Raw genomic sequence first — 25,022 nt, forward strand, 5'->3', positions numbered from 1 at the left:
GGAAACTGAGGCCTAGGAGGAGGAAGGCTGCAAAGATCATGGTGCAAGGATTCTAAAGGAAGCCTCCTATTCTAAACCAACTCATCAATCAACGAACACCTATCACTCTACTCCATATTCACCATGTGCCAGGAGCTGTACCAGGCACTCCCTTCAGGGACCTCCCAGTCTAATGGGGGAGATCCCATGGGGGGAAATGTGCTCATGAACAAGTGACAGCCCCCCCATGACCATCCCTTCCCACCGCCTTGTGTTTGTGTGTTTGCTTTGGATGTACATACAAAGGCATAAGCACACGCGCGCACATACATACACACACACACACAGAGTTATCTGTTGTGGTAGGATGTAAGCAAGCTCTCTGAGGACAGGACTAGGTCGACTCTGTCCCCAGCTTGTCCAGGCCCCAGGCCTGATGCCTGACTGGCCTACGGATAGGGTAGGGGGCCTCAGGCAGCAGACAGCGATGCTGTCTACACTAACAGTGTGGCCCCTCCTTGGCTGAGGGGGGGGTGGTGGCCAAAGCTGGACATCTTGGCCAAAGACCTAAGAGACAGAGATGGGATGCCGGCTGTGGTGGAGGAGTTGTTCCTCCAGGTCATTGCTCCTGCCCCCGTGAGAAGGTAGGGACGTGCCTTCACCCGCATCCATGTGGCGATCCCTAGGAAGGACCTCTCTTCCCAGTCTCCTAAGGGCTGGAAGAGACTTCAGCCTGGGTCTGGGCCCCTCTCGTTACCAGACAGACTGCGAGAAGGACGTGACTCACCCAGGGTCACGCTGGCCACCAGTGCAGAGGTGGGACTCGAGCCTTTACTCCACATCCCACTACCTCCCTATGCTAACATCATCTCCCTCCAGGGTCTCCATCATGGATGCGCATGTTGGGGGGGTGCGGTGTGCACACACACATATGTGGACACAAGCCTCGCTATGCTCCATGGCTGAACATAAAAGGCAGGTGGCCCACAGAAAGCCTCGTCTTCCCCACCACCTCGCGACCAGTGCTCTCCAGGGCAGCCAAACTGGCATTCCTTGTCTTCCTCACTGTGGTATCACACTTTCCCATCTCCATGCATTTGCCTGGCTGAATCTCATGCCTTGAGTACATTCCCATCTCGTTTATTCCCGCTGAATCGAAACCCTGCTCGGACGTCACCTTTTCCACGAAGCCTATCCTTAACTGATAGCGCCCTCTCTCCAGAACTACCATGGATTCAACGACTTTGTATCTACCTTCATTTATTCACTTTATATCTGATAGACAAATACGTACAAATACGTGTAAGCATGAATGTGTGTATGTCCCCGCTGTCTCTTTCCAATAGAACGTCAGGTCCTCAGGGGGTCTTTGGACTTGGATCCTTGGGGCTTGGCAGACAGTAGGCACTTAATAAGAGCTTGTTGGCTGATTATATTTTGCACAGACTAACAGATGCAAATATTGTCACCCCAAGGAAACCGCAAGGTCCTGGGGGGTAGGGCCTGTCTGTCTGTCCTGGTGTCTCTAACACCAAGCCCGCTGCCTCCATACAGTGAATGCCTGTGGATGGACTGACGTCCACTCCCCCCAGGCATGGACCTTGGTGCGCCCCCTCACACGTGTCCTCTCTCTGTCTCCCCCAGGCCAGTCTGGGGTGGCTCTGAGAGCCCCTGCCCTGTCGTGGGTAGGACTCCCTGGAGGGGCCCCCAGCCCCGCCTACCCCGGGGTCCGGCTGCATAGTTGAGTGCCAGGGAGGACTCCCTGCGGATGATGTCCGCTCGCTGGGCCATGGCGGTGGCTGCGGCGGCGTTGTGATGCATCTGCTGGGATGTGATGTAGTCGTTGATGATGGTCTGCCTGTTCTCCATGGCGGTGGCATCAGGGTAACCACGGATGAGGTATGGCGGGTAGAGGTGTGGGTAGGTGGGGTTTGGGGCCAGGTGCCGGGGCAAGTAGTAAGCGGCAGCAGCTGGAAGGAGGAAGGGAAAAACCCAAATGAGAGATGAACATTTGATCTGTGATTTACTCTGGACCCTTGGGACTGTCACCTCAAACCTCTAAGAAAGGAGCTGGACAAAGGATGGTTCTGGAAGCCCATCCCCCTCTGGCTGACTTGTCTCCTAGGTCTGGTTTGGGGACAGGCTCAATCTGGCGTTCAGTTGGCTGGGCTCCAGAAGGGGAAGACTGCCCACACAGGCTGCCAGGAGGCAGGCACCAGATGGAGGGTAGGCTCTGCCTGCCAACATGTCTGTCCTGCGGGGACAGCCAGGGCAGCCCTGGGTCTCTGGGCCCAGCTGGGAAGATCCCTCTGGGAATTCAGACTCCGATGTTCAAGGTCAATTCCCATGAGGGTTAAGCTGGGCTTCTAATTCAGCCCACCAGAGGGAAAGGGACCCTGGCCGCCATCTCTCAGGTCCAGGGGAAGGCACTGTGGATTTGGAATCATAGTGTATAGGTTTACATAATGACCGCCTGGGCCTCAGTGCCTAAGCTGCCGAATGAGGGTTTGGGGTGAAATGGCCTCTGAGGTTCCTTAGCCTCTAAGGTATCCCACCTTCTGGGCCTCAGTCTCCTCTCTGTAAGGTGAGAGGGTTGGGCTAGCTGGCCTTTGAGGTCTTTTCAAGCTGTAAACCTGTGATCCCAACACTACCTCCCCACAAAACACTCCAGGAAAGACTTCTAAGGCCGAAAAGGGGCCTTCCTATCTGTCTATCCCCACTGCCTGAGGACTTCTAGCTAGTCTGAACCTGTGCTCCAACCCCATAGGGGCATGGCTGGGGGGGCCAGGCACTTTAGCCTGCCTCAGTCAAAAGTTCAGGCTGCCACTTGGAGGCTAGGGAATCTCAGTTTCCTCCTCTATACAATGAGACAATCAGGCCTAGGATGTCTTGTAGTTCTGAATGCATGTAACCCCACTGCTTGCTTGGTACACAGGAAGGGATTAATAATTTGCTTTGGAATGCGCTACCCTCTCCCATGATCGTCCTGCTGCTTCTCCTTAGAGAAGACAGCTTCCTGTGCACCTGGCCCAAAGGACCCTGAGCCAGGGGGCTCCTCCATCATGCAGGAATAACACTGACTGCCTTTCCCAGCCCATGGCCATGGTCAAATGGCTGTGGTTTGGAAAGTGAGCGCAGAACCACGCTGCTCCGCCCACGGACAACTATCATAGAAACACGATGATGTCACGTCAGCAGAGCTGGAGACCTTCAGGCCTGGCTGTGCAGGCTCCGGTGGGCGGTGTGGGGAAGGAGCTCAAGGGCGCCAAGTCAGGGGCTGGAGAATCACGGGGTGTAAGAGGTAGAGAGGACCGTGGGGAAGTCTGTCCAACTCTCTCATTTTACAGATGAAGAGACAGGGCCACAAGAAGGAAGGGAGATGGGATTTGAGTCCAGGTCCTCTGGCAGCAGAACCAGGACTCTCTCCTCGAGCAGGCTGCCTCTGCTGGGAAGGAATGGGCCAAGGGGGATCTTACCTGCATCCAGGGGTATCCCCCGGGGGATGGATGTGGGGTCGAAAGCCAGTGGAATGTGGCCCCTGTACAAGTCCACGCTGCTCACGCCTCTGAGTAAGTGCTCATAGGGAGACATGGGGTGAGGGTGGTGGTCCGGCACTGTGGTGTGCGGGGACTTGGAGCTGGTGAGCTCTCGGGGGGTTGCTGTGATCTTCCTCTCTTGGGATCCCTTGCTGGAGCCTGGGAAGTGAGGAGAGAGAGGATCAGTCTCACTCCTGGGGATGCCTGATTAATCGATCAGCTCTTATTAAGCACCGTGTACCAGGTGCTAGGGACAGAACAAAGCCACCTGGTCCTCTAGGAACATCAGCCTAGCTGGGGGAGCCAGGCAACAGCACCTCCAGGATTAGCCTGGGACAATTCTGCCACTGGAGCCTAAATGAGTGGCTTGGAGTGAGTGGCGCCACCAGTGTTCCTAGGCAGACCCACTCACCCTCTTGCTGCCGGGGTGTGGACTCCCGAGTAGACACAGGAGAACCCCGGGGCAGGTGGCTGCCGAAAGCCGCCGTGTGGTCCTCGTAAGCCAAGGGGCTCTGGCGGGGTTTCCCCAGCTCAGGCACGATCACAGGTGCGCCTCGGGTGATGGAGCCCCCGGAGCTGGTGACAGAGCTGGGTCGGCTTTTGAGGGTCTCTTCGTAGCAGCGGTCCATGGCGCGGGGATCCTGGATCACGTCAAGAGGGTGCACAGGGTGGAACGTTCGGCCAGGGCTGCCGATGATGGAGCGGACGTCGTGCTTTTTGGAGCTGCTTGAGGAGCTGCCACTGTCGTACTTCAGAGGGGTGCCCTGGGCAGGGAGGAGGGGCAGTGTGGTGAGAGCAGCTTCTGGCCATGGTGTACCCACGCCTGCCCTGCCCACATGTGCCCCTACTCATCAGACAGACAGAGGGGTAGAGAGCCCAATGAATGCCTCCCAATTTGGAGTCAGAGGATGTGGGCTCAGTCTGGTTGGCTCTGTCACCTGGATGACCTGGGGACAATCAATCACCAGCATCTATTGAGTGTTTACTGTGTGCCAGGCATGGAGAGACAGAGGAGCAAAAAGAATCCCTGCCCTCAAAGAGCTGATATTCTGAGGAATTTGGGCCTCAATTTCCTCATCTGTAAAATGCACACATTAGAGCCAGCTGGTTAGTGTAGTGCACAGAACCCTGGGCCTGGAGCTACACAGGCCCAAGTTCAAATCCTGGATCATTTACTTCCTAGCTGTGTGACTCTGAGCAAGTCACTTAACCTGTTTGCCTCTGTTTCCTCAACTGTAAATACAATGGGCACAATAACAGCCCCTCCCTCTCAGGGTTGTTCTGAAGATAACATGAAGTAATACTTGTCTGAAGTGACCGGCTTACTTCCTTCCTCTCCCCTCTAAGGAAGCTTCCAACACTATGTCTCCAATGCCAGGCCTCATTAAGTGCCCTCTCCTACAATAAAGGCGTGGGACAAGACAATCCCTGCCCTAGGGGACCTTCTGCCAAAGAGGGATCAAGCAGGAGCCAGACCAGAGGAGAAGTCACTGGCTCCAGCCTGAGTCACACCTGAAACCTGGGACGTGACCAGGGCTTAGGCAGCCAGGTGCTGCCCTGCCCTGAGCAATGAACTTCTGAGTCAGGAGGCCCTGGGCTCGACTCTTGTCTCAGCCGCTTGCTGGACATGCGACTGTCTCAGTCTCAGTTTCTTCATTTGTAAAATGAGGGTAGAAGCAAGTTATCGTGAGGCCCAAAGGAGATCCTGCGTCCAAGGGCTTTGCAGATTTCAGTAATAACAATGCTATTATTAATAAAGTGACTGAGAGTATTAATAATGATGATAAAAATGATCGTTACAATGCGGAAAGCCCAGGGAGATCAAAGAAGCAGAGGACCCCTGAACTGAAGAAGGCTTCAGGAAGAAGCTGGTTCCAGGAGGATGTGGTCAAGCATCGCCCTTCTGGCGTTCATGCCAACAAGGTCCCAGCCATAGAGAAATCCCTGCTCCCCCGGAGAGCTACCCTGCTCTACTTCTGACCAGCTCCCAATGTTGTGGAGTGAACCAGAACCCAAGCCTGTCCCCTTTGAACCCGCACCTCCTGCCCCTAGCTCTGCCCTCTGAGACCGAGTGGAGCAAGTTGAACCCCTCCTCGATGTGGGCCAGTAGCTGCCAGCTCTCCCCCTGGGAGATGCCCAATTCCTGGCTGCCAATCAGTCACTTCCCAAGCACGGACTAAACTGTTCCCACCTGCTGGAGTGAGCCGAGAAGCCAACACCCCCCAGGGAGGGCTCCTGACATCTTCTCTCAGCCTGATGGGGTAATGGGGTCTCACTGGGCTCCAGGGCAGCCTCCGAGCACCCAGCAGGTGTTTCATAAATGAGAACTCCTGTATGCAGAGCCCCATGAGTTTGACATGCTCAGAGGACTTTAGGCTGTCTGGCCTCATACTAAGCCCTGGAGGGTGGAAGTGGTCAGCACTGTGCCCATTTTATGGATGAAGCACTGAATGGTTCACTGGTTTGTTCAGGATCACATGGATACTAAATATGTAAATGGAGGGGGAGTGAGCCCAGGCCCTCTGACTCCAAGCCCACCTTGGCTACCTCTTACAGGTGCGCAAACGAGACTTAAACTTGTGTACCAGGGCAGGGAAGGAACAACTGGAGGCAGACCCCAAAAGTCACAAGCCGACAGTCACAAACATACCCCAAGTTTTCTATCTCTTTAACGGTTTACCAAGCCCCTCCCGCACCCCCATCTCAGCAAATGGACAGCGTGTGGACACCACTGAGGCTCTGAGCACTCCTACCTGTGTGATGGAACCTTCCTTGAGAGGTCGAGGGGGGCCAGGGAGGTCAGGCGTATGGCGCAGTTCCTCCCGTGGGATCTCATGGATGGAGCGGCCTGCCTCTTTCACAGTGGCCACCAGGCCCTCGTGCCCCTTCATCTTCAGTGGGGTCAGTCCCTCCAGGGGTCTCACTTTGTATGGGTCGGGCATGTCCCGAGGGGGAGTGCTCTCTCTCTTCAGGTGCTTGGCTTCTCTCCGCAGGTAATCTTCCTGGGCTTCCACGTAGGACCGAGGGATCCCTGCCAGGAGCCAGGCAAGGGGGGGAAGGCACAGAGTTGACAGAGGGCTCTCTTTTCATCACCAACCCACCAGTCAACCTATGCCTCCACAGCCAATGTGGACAGTACCTTCTCAAGGACACCTTCAAAACCCACCCATCGGGCTTGGAAACATACCTCCCACCCTCTTTCTGTGAGACGAGTGGACAAAGGGCCAGCCCCAGAGCCAGGAAGACCCGGGCCTGAGTCCTGTTTCTGTCTCCCAACTTTGTGAGTCCCTGGTGTGCATGCAGGGTTCCAGATGGGGGAGTTCACAAAATCACAAATGTGCAAGCTAGAGGTAAGCTTTGAGGATCCAGCTAGTGAGCAGGAAAACTGAGATCTGAATCCAGGTTCCTCTGACTCCAAATCCAGAATCCTCTCTACTGCACCACACTGCCTCCCACTAAGACAAGTCTACTCAAAAAGAAAAAGAGAGGTCCAACACTTGTACCAGGGGTTTGTGAAGGGGTGTGTTTATGCATGTGTGTGTGAGCCTGGGCTGGTGTGTGTGTAAGTATATTCATGCTGCATGTGTTGGTATATATGTGTTAGTGTATGTGAGTGTATTTGTGTTGACATGTGGGTGGGTGTGAGTATTAGTGTATGTGTATCTGAGTGTATTTGTGGTAACGTGTTAGCATGTGTGTGTGCATGTGTGTGGTGTATGTGTATCTGAGTGTATTTGTGTTGACGTGTTGGTATGTGTGAGTACATGTGTGCATACCGAGTGTATACGTGTTGATGTGTCATTGTTTATGTATGCATGTTTTCATGAGCGTACTGGTGTATGTTTTTGCGTCCAACTCTCCATCTTCTCCAGAGACCACCATAACTAACGCAAGGCCTCATCTTCCTTCTCCTTGTAGGCAGCAGAACCTGGAGGAAGCTGCTCTAATTCTAGGGTGGCCAGGGTAGGAGTTCTGGATCAGCCACATGGGCCACTCATCCTGTTCCTGCTGGGGTCTCAGTGGCTGCCTGTCATGTTTCTACCTCACAGGGTGAGATGGCATAGGGAGGCCTTGGAGTCAGGAAGGCCTAAGTTACTGCCTTATACTCACTGTGTGACCCTAGAACAGTCAACTTCCCCTCTTCTGTGAAATGGAAGCACACACGTGTGCATGCATGCATGTGTGTGTGCGTGTGTGTGTGCATGTGGAGGGGGATAGGGCACAGATATGAACTAGATGATCTCTGGGCTTCCTGCCAGCTCTAAGTTTCTAAGTCCCTTTCCCTCTCTAGATGACTGCACCAGAGGTCCTGCAAGCTCACTTCAAACCCTAGCCAGCCCAATGCTCCTAGGAGGAGAACTCTGCCAAAGTTTGGGTCCTGTGGCAGGCAGCTTGAAACCAAAGAGGGTGAAGTGGCCCCTCTATTCAGAGGGATGAGGGAAAAAGGGCCTTCTCCTGGGAGGGGGTTGCAGGGGCTCTCAGCCATTCAGCCCCCCATCCCACCCCAGCCTCCCACACACCCCCAGCCAGTGGTACCTTGTGTGATGGAGCCCCGGCTGTGGTGCTGCTCCTTCAGGTGGTGGGGGCTGTGTCGGTCAGGCGGGATGGCTCGGCCCATGAGACCTGGAGGTGGCAGAACTGCAGTTAGGTTACTGATACCAGAAGGCAGTGTAGCTTTGGACACTGCTGGGGGAAGCAGCCTAATGAGGGGAGGGGAGCACAGGATTTAGAGGCAGGAGATCTGGGATCAGTTCTTACCTCCATCACGAACAGGTGGAATCACTCACAAGCTGCTTAACTTTTCTGACCCTCAGTTTTCTCTCTCCAAGACTCTAAGTTGTAGAGCACATGCTCATCTACACTTGGCAGAGGGCATTTCCTCACTGGCAATTGTTTGTACCAGTGAAATCACAGGTGCCAACTAAAACACACACATGACTACTAACCTCACCCAGGCGTTGCAAGCAAGGCATCTGATGCCTCAAAGTGCTGCTTAAATGTGAGTTAGAGTCCTGGGCATAACTAGGTTACTGCTTTTTAAAAACTATCTGCGATTTCAATGGAATAGGCAACTCCCAGGTGAGGAAAAGCCCTCCACAAATGGGTACTGATACCTTCTCTGCCTCTTACAGTCTTAGAGCAGCAGAAAGAGTACAGGACCTAGAATCTGGACGACCCAAGTTCAAATACAGGCTCAGACACTTAGTGGCTGTGTGACCCTGGGTAAGTCCCTTAGCTTCTGTCTGTCTCAGTTTCCTCAACTGTAAAATAAGGATAATAAGAACACCTACCTCGCAGGGATGCTATTAGAATCATATGAGATAATACTGGCAAAGTGTTTCACGCACTTTGAAGTATCATACAAATGTTGCCACTCTTACCACCACAACAACAACAATTCCTATGACTGAGCTGCACAGAGCACATCTGAGGGATAAGTGTCTTCTCCAGAGTCACTGCTAGCGTATGTCAGAGTCAGGATTTGAACCCAGGCTCCCTGGCTCTGAGGCCAGTTCTCTGTTCTCTGTGCTGCACCGTCACTGTCATCACCACCTCCACCACCATCATCAATGTCATTTCTGTAAGCGTCAGGGTTGTCAAAGGAACCACAGGCTTGGAGCAGGCAGACTCACCATTGGCCCTCATTTAACTGCTCTTGCCTCAGTTTCTCCATATGGAAAGTGGGTTTAATAATTCCCTAACTTACAGGACTGCTGTGAAGAAAGAACTTGGTAAAATGCAAAGGACTAATATAGGGTCTCTTAACCTGGGATCCATAGACTGCAGAGGATACATGAACTTGGATGGAAAAAAAGACATTTGTATTCTATTCCATCCAGTTTCCTTAGTAACTCTCTGTGTTTTCTTTTGGACCTTTAAAAGCAGAATGACGAGAATGGAGGCCCCCTCTCTCTGACAGTCTGCCTGCCAGAGGGGCCCATGGCCCAGAAAAAGGGAAGAACCCTCGGCTAATGGTGTCCAATTGCAGCCCTGCTTTAGAAAACCAAAAAGGAGAATTAGCTTTGCTGTGCTGTACTTTTATTTATTTTGTGAACTATTTTCCATTTAAATTTAATCTTGCTTCCTGGGGTGCTGAGTTTGACCTCTTTGCCCTAAGCTACTAGAACATAAGATCCCAGCAGCAAACCCTGTGTCTTATCCCTGAAGCCACCTAAAAAATGCTTTTGATTGACTGACAGACCAAGAGGCAACAGATTCTCACTGGATCAACCGATAAAACAATAAGCATCTATTCATCCCTTACTATGTGCCAGCACCTGGGGATAGACTGGTTCCTGCCCTCTGGGTCAAGGCTGAGTGGGAAAGAGGGCACTGGGCTGGGAGGCAGGCCACCTGGCCTTCCATCTGCCTTCCATACCTACTGTGGGACCTCCAGAAGCCCCTTAATCTATCTGTGCCTCAATTTCCTCATTTTTAACACAAGGAGAATGGACTTGACCTCCAGCTCTAAGTTTTTGACCTTATAATCTTATACTAGTGGCCTGGGCACAAGGAAGAGGGTACTAGATTTGAGAGTCAGGAACACTGGTTCGAATCCGACCTCAGACATTCACCAGCTCCATGTCCCTGGGAAGGTCGCCAAACTCCTGTCTGCCTTAATTTTCCTCAGTGGAAATGATACCTGTACCTATCTCAAAAGGTTATTGTGTTAAGGACTCAAAGGAACATGCTCTGAATACTTTGGAAACCTTAGCTCTGCTGGTCAATGACACTCAGAGTGCTTAAGGTTATGATGGCATCTCCCCAAGCACAAGGTACTGCGCTCCTGCTGCCCCAGGATTCTCCACAGTCCTAAGGGCACTGGGGGGAAAGGAAGGAAGGAAGGGCCTGAGGCCTGCTGTCTCGACCTGGCTGCCAGGGAAGCGCCCACCCACCTTCGATGCTGGTGGAGAGGTCACGACTTGATAATCCCCGGCCAATGCGTCCCTCCATCATGTCGTAAGTGCGTTTGGAGGCAGAGGTCTCATGGGGGGCTCCCGAGCTATTTCTTCCATCCTCCTTAGAGCATGGAGACACAGACATCACACCTGGAAACCAAACACACAACCGTTAGCCTGGTGTGAGCCAGCTGTGAGTGGGAGCTAGGGGCCTCAGATCTTTGCCCTCACTGGGGCTCGCTCGCCCGTCTGCCTGGCTGGCCAACCTCTCTTGGCTAGGGAATGAGCTTGGTACACCAATGCCCTTCTGACCCTCCAGCTCAGGCATAGGTCGTGACAAAGGGTCTTGTTTGCACAAAGGTCTCCACTCCCCTGGGTGACTAGACATGGTCCCCCGAATCCACCCACTGTCTGTGGTTGGGCTCTGGATCCTGACCACTCCATTGATTTACAGGATCTGCTACCGGGTTTTTCCGGGTGTGCTCTCCTCACCTCCCTGCCGTGCCTCCTCAAGTCATTTATTTTGGGTGATTTCCATGAATGGAAGATGGAGAAAATTTCCTTCTACTCTGGACTAACTGGGTCAGTATGTCTGTGTACGTGCGTGTAAATAGGACCACGTGTACAAGTATGTGTTCAGGAGACCGTGAGAGCATGTGAAAACAGGGGAGCCCAGTCCAAAGACAGGGGAAATGAATGAGAAACTCAGGTAGAAGGGCTTGGGGCCAGCTGCCCACCAGTCAAGCTGCAGGGCAGGAACGACTGACCACAACTGAACAGAAACAGCGGTACTCAACTGCCACTCCCTGCCATGAGACCATCTGTAAAATGAGCAGGAAAAGTCTGATGACCGGGCTGTTAATGTTCCTTCTAGGTCTAGAGCCATGATACTACAACTTGAATCCTGCCGCTCTCTAATCCACCTTCAGATCCCTTCTGCACCCTTTTGGTGTGATTCAACCAGTAAGGTAAGTCTCCTCCACAAAGGAGATGGGGGTAACATTTCAATGAAAAAGGCTTCTGGGACTGGCCTGGATCCAGCTAAGTCAGTGGCACATCTGGGTAAAGGCCACTCCCCCGTCCCCACCCCACCACCGGCCACTGAAAACTGACGCCCTCTTTTTTTCACTGGGACGGCTCCGGTCAAGCATTTGCCTGTCTAGATTCTCCCATTCTGACTAACACAGGAAAGGGAGAGGAAATGTCCTCATTCATGACCCAAGACTCCCACAGGTCAGAGAATATGGCCTCCAGTTTGGCGACTGGCCACTGGATGTCCAGGCTATGGACTTTCTAAGCCTCCAATTGCTGTGCCCTGGAGCTCCTGAGAGCGAGCCCCAACCTGGGGACACATCTCAAGCTCAAGGCTGTTTGTCAGAAGCAGGCCCAGGACAGGAGGGTAGGGAACGGCAGGGCCTGCTCTGAGCACTGAGCTTTAATGTAAGTCTGTCCAGTTATAGGAAAGATGGAAGGAAAGGAAGAAGGGCACTAAATGGAAGCCTGGCCTAGAAGACATGGGAAAGCACGTCACTGCCTTTGCAGAGGTGGGGGACTATGGATAAGGAATACTATATAGACTGTCAGGCTAGGTTCACATGTTACATTTTCCCTCTTTCTTTTAAATCTGGATTAGATGAGGGGGCTCTCAGTAGTGCAAGAAAGAAAGATATATTTGAAAATGAAGGTAATTAAAAAAAACCCCAGTATCCATTTTGAAAAAGCCAGATATGGAAAAAAGCCAAACAAACAAAACCAGCTGTTCACTGACCTAACAGCTGGGAATCAGAGAGACCTGGTAAAAGAGAGAGAGTTCCTCTTTAGAGATAGGAAGGGCTAGAAATATTCCTGGGAGAAAAAAAACAAAACCCCCCAAAATCCCCAACTTTCCCCCCTTCCAGTGTGCAAGGGTTAGGTCAAAACCCATGAGCCCTGATCCCTTAACTGGACAAGACCATATATTTCAACTCATCAAATAGTCATAGGCCTTCCACTAAGTGTTAAAAGACCTTCAAACTGGGATGACAACATCAACCATGGGATGGCAACATCAACCAATCTACCAATTTATGAAGTGGGTGTCTTCCCATCAGTGTCCTAGCCTTCTTCCTCACTGGTCCACCTCCACCCTGCCCCAGTAGAGCAGGGCTGGGGGCAATGTCTATATTGGGAGCAAAGGGCAGACATGACTTCAAAGAACCCCTACTACCGCCCCACCCTGGAATTTCTATTTTCCTGAGGTCCACTGCTTCCTCGGGTGACCAGAGTTCACTAGAAGCCACCCACACATTTGAGGACAATGGTGCTTTCTCTGCTGACGAGAATTCAGTTGGCATCTCCTGGCCTCTGGGCCCAGAGACAAGCCTACCAGGCCCCACTGGCCTGCTGGCACTGGGAGAGATGGCTGGAAGGCTCCAAGACTGGAAGAAAAAGATGTACCTTTGTGAAAGATTAGCCCACAGACATCTTGGGCACTGTTTTATTCTTAGTGCATGGACAGCAGCTACCTGAGGCTGGCTTATTAAATGGATTTGCAGTTGATAATCTTGGGGAAGAGCTCACTGATAGGGGTTCAAGCCCAAGGTTAGAGAACTGGCCCTCTTCTGGTTATCTGCTATCCCTATGAGGGGGAGATGTGTCCAAACTCTGGGGACCCTAGCTTGTCAGGGAGAGTGGGAACTGGGGTAAGGATCCTCAGAACACATAGACTACATCTCCCTACACTGAAGAGAAAAACATAATCCTCACCCTATCTCCAGAGTTCTCTGTGTTTCAGCCAGCCTGCTTGATCTTCCTTTATATTTTTATGAGCGAGCTCACTTTTCCATGTTCTAGATCTATGTTCTTGAGTAAAGGACAGAGAATTGTCCAAGAACACATGCGTGTGGATTCCCGACCCTGACCCCATCTCCCATTCTGTTCAGCTTCCAAATGGCCTGTGTCTATTCTGGGAAGAAGCTTTGGAAGGGAGGCCAACCTCCCAGCTCTTTGGAGCCATCTCTGCTGACAGCCCTGTGCTGTTCATGCCCCTAGCCCTCTGGCTCACCATCGTAGGAGAGGACGTGCCCCTTCTTCCCTTCATAGATGACGTGTCCTTTGGGCAAGCCGTCCTCTCTGCCCTTGTCTGCTCGGCTGGGACTATCTTCTCCAATGATCCTGGTGATGGTCCCTTTGTAGAGGACATCAGCTGGAGTGCCCTGAGGAAAGCCACCAAGAGGTAGAGGGAGAGATGTCACCCCCTAGCCCTGTGCCCTCATGGACACACATGCATACACACACACACACACACACACACACACACACACACACACACACACACACATGTGCTCCTGCACACATGCATGGGAGGCACTGAGCAGAAGAGGGAGAGGGAGCTGGGGCACAGTCCAGGCTGGGAGATCATCGGGAACAAGGCAGCCCCATGGAGCCCAGATCTACAAGGACAAGGGTGTTTCTAGACCTAAGGTGCACACACCAGGCACTCTGAAGGACCAAAACGAAGACTGGAGGAAGAAGGGTGGTTGGTACAGTGGGGGAGGGGCATCCAGAACACCTGGGTTCCCATTCTGGCTCAAAATTTGGCTGGAATAGGTGGCTTCTGGCTGAGATCCTGTCCAACTCAAGATGCAAGATTTTGTGCTATTGGGTGAGTGGATGGAGAGCTTCAACACTGGGCTCGAGCTCAGGATGACCTGAGTTTGAATCCTGCTTCAGCTTAGTTGAGTGACCCATGGCAAGCTACTTAAGCTTGCCTATCCGTGGTGTCCTTGTCTCTGAGGATGCTCCTCTCTTTGCCGACTTCTGAGGAGCAGCTACTTGGAGAGGATGTGGGAGGGTATATGAGTCAGTGTCTAGCTTCCACCGCAGAATCAGTGACCTACAGCATTTCCCCTTGGACTCAGAATTCTGACCTTAGATGGGAGGAATGTGCCTGCCTGCCTGACTCCCCTGGATCCTCTCTGAGTTCATTAAAACAAACTCTTCTTACCACTGAGTTATACTGGCCTAGATGGGAAAGCCACTCACTGCTACTCCAAGCCCCCTTCCCCCACCATGGGCCCCTGGGAGTTCTATTTTCCGGAGGCCTGCTGCTGCCTCTGGTGACCAGAACTCACTAGAAGCCACCCACACATTTGGGAACAACGGTGCTTTCTCTGCTGATGAGAACTTGGCTGGCATCTCCTGGGCCCAGAGACAAGCCTGCCAGGCCTCATGGACCTGCTGGCCCTGGGAGGGATGGCTGAGTGCTAGCACATGGGCCAGAATCCAGACAAAGCAAGCTATGCCCCGTTCAGGGCACTGCCGGAGGCCTGGGGTTCTTAAGTCACTAGATTCAAACCCAAGATGGCCCTAAAAGCCAAAACTTTTAGTAAGGACCCAAGAAGTTCCAGGGACATCACCCTGAAAGGCAGTGAAGTGATTTCCTTCTGAGGATCCTGTGGGGTAGGAGAGCAGGGATAGCCAGCCCACAGGTAGGAGGTGTGATGTCACAGGCATAATCTGAACCCAGCTCTTCCAGATATGGCATCACATTTCTGTGCTCCTTCCCCCAACTTTTGCTTTCTTCTGTGAATTTCTAAAATGTTTGCAGATGTTCTTTTCCAGCCCCCACCGCCATGCCACTCCCGTTGTAACAGTCCAGTCATTAGAAATTAATTCCTCTGACTGATTCTCAATAGAATGTTAGCCAGGTTCATTCCCAAAGATTCATCCCCAGTAAGGTGGGCAGCTAAACAGATTTCAGCCTGAAATAGGTAAGGTTTTAAGTCATTCCCACCTTCGTGAGAATGAGTTCACTAGCCAGGACACCTCTGGTTGTATCCTGAAAGGACCACTGGACTTTCGAGTTGGAGGAAATCTTGGCTCCAGCTGCTCGCTATATCAATTCTCTAAGTTGGCTTCCTTCCCGCTCAGAAGGTGAGGGTCCTGGGCAAGACCAAGTTCTACCCAGGGTGAGGTGACCAAGGCTCTGCCCCAGGAATCTCCCAATTTAGAGGGTACTGACAGTGCTTGCATTCCCTTGGCAGGAGGAATAAAGAAGTCAGCCCCTCATGAGCAGAATGCTTACAACAGGAAGCTGCCAGATGCAGCATCTCCATCCCTTCCCCTCCTCCATCGGGGTGGGCTCCCCCTCTGGCCCCCTCCCCCACCCCGGCACTCTCCATAGGCATGAAAATTGTGAGTTACAGCTCTGGGACTCAATGCTCTCAAGGGCCCTTCCAGAACAAAATCTATGACATTCCAGCGTCTTCCTTCCTAACAAGAGGAACCTGGTCAGCGTTTTTCTGAGAAAAGATCATAGAGGGCAGCCAATGGAGGCCCTTCCAGGATGATAACCTAACCTGTTATCTGCAGGGTCATGCTAATTAAGAGGCTGAGAAGAGGGAGATGAAAGTCGCTGCACCTCCCCCTCCACTCAGAGGCTTCTGAGACATTCTGCTGCAACACCCACACCCATGGGGTGCTTAAGGTGACCTTGGCAGGGGAGGCATACCAGCACATGCGGACAGTCTTCACTTTTACAAGGTCGAGGGCTGAGTCAACTGCAGTTTCTGGGCAGAAGTCCAAGAGGAAATGAGGGTGATCCCAATCCTTGTGGGGAAGGGAAGGGAAGGGCAGGAAAGAGCGCCCTGGGAGCTGATGGAAGGCACTGGGTTTCAGAGAACCCAGTCCCGTCCCAGCCTCGTTATGTGCTCAGTGGTCTCTGGGGCATAGGTCAAGGCAAGGCAGACTATGCTATTAGGCAATCAGTTCCACAACCATTTATCAAATAGCTCTGCAATAAGTGCTGGGCCGGGGGCGGAGGGCGGGGGTGGGGGGGGGGGGGTGGGGGGAAGGGCGTGGGGGGGGGGGGGGGAGAGACAAAATTTAAAGAAGCAATGAGTCCCCTGGAGTGACTCGTTCCTGCTTCTAATGCCCCCTGAGGGCTCACCCTGGGCCTCAGTTTCCTCATCTGCAGAACAACAGCGTTGGACTGGACATGCAGCCCCAAGGTCCCTGGTGATGCTAAGAGCATGCACTACATCTGTGAGACATTGGGCAAGTCACCTAAATGTCACCTGTGCTCCAGGTGCCAAGGGCTGGTACTCCTCTATACTGGGCCACCTCCCCTGGCTTCCTATACTGCTAAGGCTTACTCCGCTGAGACTGCTGGGGTCTGCCCAGCCTGAGTCCCAATTGCCTCCTTACATCCCTGGGATCCCTTCCTGGTAAAAGACCTCTCCAATTTCCAAAGGAGAAAACCGAAACTTAAAGAGGGAAATGACTTGCCCAGGGTCACAAAGCAAAATTATCAGAACTTGAACCCAGGGCTCCAAGGGATTGTTGAATTGGATGGGAGCCTGGGTTAGGCCCCAGAGGTCCCTTTAAGCCCTGAGATCAGCCGCAGTGGGCTGTGGCCATCAGGCACATCTGTCAGGCAGCTCAGCACAATGGAGATTTGGAGGGAGGGAAGACTCTGGGTTTTATCCCTGTGATATCTCAGCGCTTCCTTATCTCCTGAGACTGTGGGGCAGTTCCTTCCTCCCTCTGATGACGCCCTGATTGAGGTGAGTGGGGCATTGACAAGCACCAGATTCTGGAGTCAGGGGACTTGGTCTGAATCTAGCATCCTGCCTAGGGTACCCTGGGCCAGTGATGACTTCCTTGGGCCTCGGTTTCTTGATCTGTAAACAGACTATACCAGATGGCCTCTGACATCCCTTTCAGCTCTAAAATCTATCATTCTTTTATCTGCTGTGTGAAGGGCAGAGAGAAGGAAGATGATGGCCACGACCAAGGAGAGAGCTCTTCATTCTCAGCTTCTAAATTAGGGGAGACGGACGAGAAAATCCCTCTATATTTACTTAGGATCACAGGTCTAGGGTCAAAGGAGCCTCATCTTTACAGATGAGGTTAAGTGACTTGTTCAAGGCCACATAGCTAGGAAGTGCCTGAGGCTGGGTTTGAATGCAGGTCTCCTGACTCCAGGCCTAGCACTCTATGCCCTGTGGTGCCACCTCACTGTCTATATACTATACCTAAACATATGCACTCATGTCCACACTGTGGGGACCTTAGAACGGGCTAGAAGAGGCCCACCCTCCCCGCCGCAGGGTGCTGGGCTGGCCTTGTGCTCTGTCCCAACCAGGTCTGCCCTGGGAGACCCTTGTGCCCGGCTCCTCCACTCTGCTCACTTACGTGGGTGATGGAGCCGCGGTAGGTGATGGGGCTTTCTGAAGGCGGCCGGCTGCTGGGCATGCCTTTGGCGATGCTCCCTCCCGGAGTGGAGCCCAGGCTTGTCCCTATAAAACATGACAACCCCGGTGATGGAGCAGGCAGCCCAGGCTGGGCAGGGTGGGGGCACTTCAGAGATCACTCCCGAGGCTTCACTCTCCACCCCCACTTCCTATTCCAAATAGGAAGCCGGTCACAGCATGAGGCGCTGACCCCATGCACGATTTGGCTCTCTCAGGAAGCCTTCTTCAATTACTATTGTAATGATTTCTAATAAATATAATAATAATGGCATTGCTTTTTATTTACTGGCATATTAATTATGTTGCCAATTTTTATAATAATAGCAATTACCTGACATTTTAAGATACTTTAGGGTTGCCCTGGCCCTTTCCTCCTGAGGGGAAGGATTTCAGGCATTATAATAATCTCCACTTTAGAGATGAGGGAACTGAGGCTCAGAAGCTTCTAGAAAGGGTTGGAGGCCAAGATGGCAGCTGCTCAGAGAGAGGATGGGAGCACTGGGAGAGGGGAGCTGACTCTCAGCCTTCTGCTATGGAAAAGCAAGTGAACTTGGGAGAGATGACCCAATATCTGGGGAGATGGACGGCATTAGCTGGGAGCAGGCCTTGCATTCCTATTTGATAGATGGAAAAGTAGAGGTCCAGAGGGAGAAAAGGCAGATCAGAAGCTGAGGGATGCAGGACAAAGAGTCAGAGGGCTTTGGTTCAAAACCCCACCCGTGTGACTTTCTGGATGCCTCAGTTTCCTCATCTGTAAAACAGCCTCCATGGGGCCGTTCCAGCTTGCAGCACAATGATTCTACAAGGCCCATGCCTGTCTTGGCCAGTGTATGGGAGATCCGGGGATCTCTCTTCCTCCCTGGGGCCTTACCTCTCAGCACTGATGTCTCCTGGGCCACTGGCATCACCAGGGTCTCAGGCTGGCCTGCCTGGCTCCTTGGGGAGAGCTGTTCCTGCTTCACTCCAGGGAAAGGCACTGCAAAGAGAGGTGTGTGGATAGGAGGCAGCCCCCAGGGCTCTAGGGCCTTAGCCTCAAATTGCTCTTATTCCCGGGCTGAGACTGCTGTAGGGAGGATGTTGGGGACCTCTGAAGGCAGACCAGTGTGAAGGCGGGAGCATGCCAGGACAGAAGACATGACCTGCCAGCCTCAGCTTCCCCTCGCCCTGCTCTGGAACACCAACCCCTTGCCTGGAGTCTCCCATCTCCACATCGCTTGTCAAGGGAAGGGTCTCTACCAGGGACTGGTCAACTTCTCCCTTTGGAGTGAAGGTAATGGGCAGGCACAAGCTCACAGCCCGAAGGTGAGTTGACCCATTGAGGCCAGCTTCAGTCCTTGGCCCAAGGACCCTGGAGGAGGCGAGTGTGTACATGCTCAAAGCCAGAATATGGGTGCAGTGAGAGGGGAGTGGGACATTCAAGGATCACATCCTGTTAGACTGATGGCTTCTTAACCCTCTCACCAGCTGGCAGAGCCTGTGACCAGGACCCTTGCTGAGAGGAGGAAGGAGGCCATGTGAACACACGGGGTCATGTTTGGGATAAAAGGAGAGTCCCTGGAACCTGGCAGCAGTTCCCGGATGACTTTCTTCCTCTGTGCCTCCCAATTTGCCTGAACATGGACTCCCAGATCAAATTGCATTGGAAAATGTGTCAGGGGAGGGAAAGCTTTCCTGGAGCTGGAGCTCTGGGCAAGCCCTAGGAGTGTGGGAGGGGAGAGAAACACAGCCCAAGACCCTCCCCAGCCACCTGGCATCATGCCTGGGCCTCCGGCCCCAAAGGGGAGCGCTCCCTGCTCACAGGACATTTTGTCAAGCAGAATTGAAGTGGCTACCTGAGGGGGAGGAAGGAAGCATGTCCGGGGGGACTTCTGAGATCCCCTTCCAACTCCCTGAGTCAGCAGAATGGCTGGGGGGCAAGGCATCCCCAGCACTTACCCAGTTTTTTGGGGTCCGTGGTCAACTGCAGACTCATGGGCATGGAGCCCACAGGAGCTTTGGCGTGCTCAGAGTATGGGGTATGCAGCTGGATTGGTACTCCCTGTGATGAGAGAAGAGGAGAAAAATGGTACCCACTCCCAGGAAGATGCTCATCCCAGTCCCTCTGCATCTACAAGGGCCCTGGGTGCAAGACCCCATGCAGCCAAGCCTCTCTCAAAGCAGTATAGAGGATATTACTGGCTCCCTTTCACAGGTAAGTAAACTGCGGGCTTAGGGGTCTGTCTGGATGGGCGGGGATCATGAAGCAGAGGGTGGGATCAGGGCTAAGAGGAGGTCTGTCCAGAGTGGCCTGAGGACCAAGGTGGTGAACAAGTCCAGTTTCTGGGATACCCAAGTCCCTGACATTTCACCATCTGGTCGAATGATCTGGGGCCCTTTACTGAGCCTGCAGAGTCAATCTCTTCTTCCAAGGATCCAATGGGAAGGAGGTTATAGGGGGCCAGGTTGGCCTTGTGGCCCTGTCCCCTGGATGTCCCGGTGACACGGTTTCCCTCATTACTCCCCGGTGCCGGCTGCCAGTTCTGGCCCCATCTCCCATGGACACAAAGGTCCTCTGTCCCTGTTTCCAGGGTGACTGTCCCTGGGTAGGAGGGCAGTGGAGGGAGAGTCAGGCGCTGACGCTGGCTGCTATTTTTACCTCATGTGAATGTCCCCTCCCAGCCCCAGCTCCCCCCATCTTATTTCCTCTGGGATCCTTGGCTTCTCAGCCGCCTGCTGGCACCAGTCCAGCCCTGGCATTGTCTCAAAGTCCCCTCCCTGCCCTTCCCTGTGCAGAGTCCCAGCCTGGAGAACCCTGGGACTTCAGACGCTTCCCACCCACCACTTGAACGCATTGCACCAGGTTCCCGGGGTTCAGTCTCTGGTCTCCCGTGAAAGGCTGGAGGAGTCAGGAGGGCCCTGGGGGGCTGGGCTGGGGTGGCCACTCCCTGCCCAGTCATCCCTGTTCCATACCACCTCCTGTTAAGGTGGGGAGTGGGAGACCTTATGGCTCAACCCCTTTGTTCTACAGATGAGAAAACAAGGTCATAAAGGTCAAAGGCCCAAGGTCAAACACACATGCCAAGAGGTGGAGCTGGCTCTGAGGAGTTCATCACTTCCCACAGGCCCACGAGGCTCTGGTTAGGGAGAGAAGTTGGAAGCCCTGTCCCAAGGCAGCTAGGTGGGGCAGTGTGCACGATGCTGGATGGAGTCAGGAAGGCCTGAGTTCAAATCCTGCATCAGACACTACCAGTTGTGTGACCCTCGGCAAGTCACTGCCCTGCTGCCTGCCTCAGTTTCCCCATATGTAAAATGGAGAATAATTATAGCCCCTGCCCCCCAGGGCTGTGGTGAAGATCATATGAGATCACACATGAAAAGTGCTTTGCCCATTTCACAGTAAAAGTAAACTATCTTTTCATTATCCTGAGGCTACTGGAGACATCTCTGTGCAGGTCAGGGTCTACCTGGATGCCTCAAGCTGTCTTTAAATGGACATAAAAAGAAGATGCTAGAAATTTCTAATGGACTTGGCCTTTCTTGACCTTGGAATAGGGTCACCAAGGTCTTGTGTTCCTTCCATGGCCCATTCCCCTATGCTGTATCAATTCCCTTGGGGGGGGGGGGGGGAGAAAGAGAGAGAGAGAGAGAGACAGAGGGAGAGAGACAGAGGGAGGGAGGGGAGGGGGAGAGAGAGAGAGAGAGAGAGAGAGAGAGAGAGAGAGAGAGAGAGAGAGAGAGAGAGAGAGAGAGAGAATGGTCCAGAGGGGCTGCTGGTCTGCCCACTGCCTGCAGCTGTCCAGGGAGCCCAGTGTCCCCTTGGAGCCTCACCTGGGAGCTCACAGGTCTCTCCAAGACAACGGGGTGCTTGGTAGAAGAGATGAGAGGGGGCGGGTTGGAGATGTTGGGCACTCTCTGCAGGCTGGACCTGGCACCGTCATGCAGGTTGAGGGAGATCGGGTGACCTGGACATGGGAGAGAGAGGGACACGCACACATGGAGGACGACTGCCCACGCCCAGAGGGCGTGCTGCTGACTGACCTGATGCCCACTCAGCTGTGTTATACAGCAGCAGCATAGAGACAGAGGTCATAGTCCCAAATAGGCGACACTGTGGGGATCCATTCCACTAGCTGGGTCCTCACAGCCATTCACCATGCTCCTTTCCCCGCCCACACCTGCCCAGCTCCCTCGTACATGCTTGTGTCCCCATGAGAACGTAGGATTCTATCTGCCTTCTCAGTCCTTGGCACTTAAGCTCGACACACAGTAATTGCTTAATAAATGTTTGTTGTCTTGACTCGTGGGCCAAAAGGGAAATGCCAGCCTTGAACCTTCCCCCATCCACCCCTGCATGCTTGCTGGGTCATGCACTGATGCAACAGAGGGGACCTTTGTCCTCGTTATTCCAGGGTGCTTGTGAAGCAGGGTCACCTGGGCGGTGTCCCCTCTTCCACAAAACCCTCCTGGATTGCTTAGAGGGGATGCAGCAGTCACTCTGGCACAGCCTGTCACCTCCCTCCCCACTGATGGATCCCAGGTGGAGATGTTTCAAGGGGCTGGGATAGCCTAGTGTGCAGGTAGAGGGGGTTGGTGACTGTTCTTATACCCAGAGGCAGCTCCCAGGGGAGAGACCTCGAGGAAAAAGGTGCCTTGGAGGGAAGTGGGTGCATCCTCACCAGAGATCTGGAAGCAAAGGCTGGCTGGACGCCCACTTCCTAGAGGCCACAGGGCTGGAAAGGGCCTTCAGAGGTCACTCCCCAATAGAGTCTAAATTCTGGGACTACAGGAATGGTCTATTGGTTTAGGCCTCTGTGCCTCTAGCTCCTAGCACACAGCAAGACCTTAATGAATGCTCCACTTTATAGATAAGAACACTCAGGTCTAGCAATGTGATATGTTCAAAGAATCTGGAGCTCTAGAGCAGGAAGTATAAGAGCCCACTGTGTTTATTCTTTTCTTTTTACAGATGAGGAAATTGAAGCAAACAGTGACTAGCTCAAGGTCACACAGCAGGTGAGTGTCTGAGGTCAAATTTGAACTCAGGTCTTTCCAGACCAGAGGCTTAGCAATCTAACACTGCCCCACTGAGGCTTAGATCCACTACCCTAGTCAGTGCTGGGGCCGTGAAGTGTGCTAGAGCCACACACAGCCTGGTTCTGCCCTTTGGGAGCCTCCACTGCCCTGTACTCTCCTTGGAGGGTAGGCCAGGTTTGGGAGAAGTCTAGCATCTCCAATCTGGATGCACCCCCCGAGGCTGCTAAGCCCAGCCCAGGTCTGGCTAAGGGGCTGCAGGGCTGCTTTAGTGGCTTCTAAGTCTTCCCTCATTTCAGTGAAGCCCGAGTCTGTCTGTCACCGGGAGCTGTGGTCCCTGTTGCTCCTGACCCCTGGGGCTGGGCAAAAGAGCCCCGAGCCCTCCTAGTATGGCTGAAGGCAGCCAGGGCAGCCCCACCCCCCAGTGTAGGCCCCAGAGGGGATGCAGGAAGCCTGGCAAGGACCAGGCTTACTTACTCGGTGGGTTATACTGGAAGGTGGGGGGCTCCAGTTGTGGGGAGCTCTTGATCACTTCTCGAGAAGGCACCGGGAAAGGCAGGGCCGGGGGCCAGCACGGAGCAGGCTCCCCACTCAGCTTCTGGCCTTCTGAGAAGGAGGAAAAATACACCGGCTTCTCTACAGGAAGAAACACAACGGTCCTGTCAGGCCCTCCTCTCTCTGGGGCTCCCCCAACATCAGCCCACAGCCCCCGCCCTCAGGAAACCACAGCCATCCCAGCTAGGTCCTCCCCCGGCCCCCAGCTTGAGAAAAGTGTCATCCTCCTCCTTGTCACAACTCCTCCTCCTCCCACCTCCAGCATCTCCACCTCCCCACCCCACCCCAGTTGTCATCAGTGTCTCAGAAGCAGGAACCCTGCCTTGGGTGGAGTGGGGGGCATCTCAGTCACCCTTCAAGGCCCAGCTCACGGCCCAGAGCCTGTAATGGGCCTTCCCTGACCCTGGCCCTGCACTGAACACCGATGGTACCATCTCCCCAAAGACATTCATGCTCAGAGGCATTTGTACAGAGCTTTGAAGGTCTGCCATGTGCTTCACATGGATGATCTTGTTTGAGTTTCACAGTCCCGGGAGGTGAGTGTCTTTAACAGAGGAGGAAACTGAGGCCTGGAGGTGCAGATATCGCCTGTCATGGTCCTATCGCTAGTGAGCCTCAGAGGCAGAATGTGAACCGAGGTCTTCCTGACTCAGTCCATCGCTCTCTACATATCAGATCATTGATTCAGAGCCAGAAAGGAGTCCAAGAAGCCAGCTAGAACCCAGCCCCAGTCCAGGTGCCATTGTTACTATTAGCCCCATTTTAGATATAAGAAAACTGAGGTTCAGACAGATAAGGAGAGCTGGGGTCCAAGGAGAAGAAGTGAATTGCCCAAGCTTACACAGGCACTAAGTGGTAGAGGCAGGATTTGAAATCAGGGCTCTCTGCACTCTAAGCCAAGAGCTCTGTCCTAGCCCCCTGCACCACACAGCCCCAACTGGGGCAAGGAAGGTGTGTCTGCCCAAGGACTGAGGCACAGAGGGACCAAATGGGGGACTATGCCCACAGTGGGTGCCACACAGACTTTTTACCCAATACACAGTGTCACTGTGAGATCACACACATCTGAAGTGTCTCCCATAGGGAAGGATCATCATGGCCCATTGTACAGGAACATGCATGAGGGAGGGAGGGGGGGAGGGAGGGAGGGAGGAAGGAAAGAAAGAAGGAAAGGAGGGAGGGAGAAAATAAGGGAGGAAGGAAGGGAGGAAAGGAGGGAGGGAGAGTGAAGGAGGAAGGAAAGAAAGAAGGAAGGGAGGGAGAAAGTAAGGGAAGGAAAGAGGATGACTTATTGAGGATCCTAGAGAAAAAAAGGTTCCTCTCCTCCTATGCATTGTACTAGCTGGATTTGGGGACCCCTCGCAACTCCACAATCTGTGCCTGTGAACCCTTTCCAGGAGGAGCATGAAGTCTGGGCCTAGGTAAAGGCAGGATGTGGAATCAATCAGCCCATAAGCTAACCTTAATTAGGCACCTGCTAAGTAAGCAGAGCCAGTGCTAGATACTGGAGCACCCCTGTCCTCAGGGGACTTCTATGTCAGCCGCATACAGGTCTACAAGGCAGCTTGGTGTGGGTAGCAGCACTAGTGGCTGGGGGATCAGGAAAGGGCTTGTGTCTCACTTAAGGAAGCTGGGGATGGTAATTAGGGTGGGACATGGGAGGTGGGAGCCAATGAGGAACAGAAGGCTGTGATAGGATGGGGCAGCATTGCTTTCAGGGGGGGGTCTGCTTGTTCTTCCCCGGAGCGCAAGCCCCATTAGCCTCAGGCTGATGTCTGACAGCCAGGCTCAGCCCACATAAGTCCGAG

The 25,022-nt window shown here is 53.3% G+C and overlaps 1 protein-coding gene across 12 annotated transcripts in view; it reads right to left on the reverse strand.

The window, feature by feature from the left end:
* NCOR2 (nuclear receptor corepressor 2) overlaps nucleotides 1-25,022 on the reverse strand; it is a 359,203-nt gene that overhangs the window by 20,284 nt on the left and 313,897 nt on the right. For all 12 annotated transcript variants that reach the window (XM_072600693.1, XM_072600695.1, XM_072600694.1 and 9 more), the window contains 12 exons: nucleotides 23,137-23,295; nucleotides 21,457-21,590; nucleotides 19,585-19,687; nucleotides 18,521-18,625; nucleotides 17,591-17,694; nucleotides 13,458-13,608; nucleotides 10,412-10,564; nucleotides 8,052-8,138; nucleotides 6,269-6,546; nucleotides 3,928-4,279; nucleotides 3,456-3,674; nucleotides 1,701-1,949 (listed from right to left, as the gene is read on the reverse strand). In XM_072600693.1, the coding sequence (XP_072456794.1) occupies nucleotides 1,701-1,949; nucleotides 3,456-3,674; nucleotides 3,928-4,279; nucleotides 6,269-6,546; nucleotides 8,052-8,138; nucleotides 10,412-10,564; nucleotides 13,458-13,608; nucleotides 17,591-17,694; nucleotides 18,521-18,625; nucleotides 19,585-19,687; nucleotides 21,457-21,590; nucleotides 23,137-23,295 (2,094 nt within the window). The remainder of the gene's footprint in view (nucleotides 1-1,700; nucleotides 1,950-3,455; nucleotides 3,675-3,927; nucleotides 4,280-6,268; nucleotides 6,547-8,051; nucleotides 8,139-10,411; nucleotides 10,565-13,457; nucleotides 13,609-17,590; nucleotides 17,695-18,520; nucleotides 18,626-19,584; nucleotides 19,688-21,456; nucleotides 21,591-23,136; nucleotides 23,296-25,022) is intronic.

The sequence above is a fragment of the Notamacropus eugenii genome, chromosome 4, assembly GCF_028372415.1.
Source record: "Notamacropus eugenii isolate mMacEug1 chromosome 4, mMacEug1.pri_v2, whole genome shotgun sequence".
Taxonomy (NCBI): Eukaryota; Metazoa; Chordata; class Mammalia; order Diprotodontia; family Macropodidae; genus Notamacropus; species Notamacropus eugenii.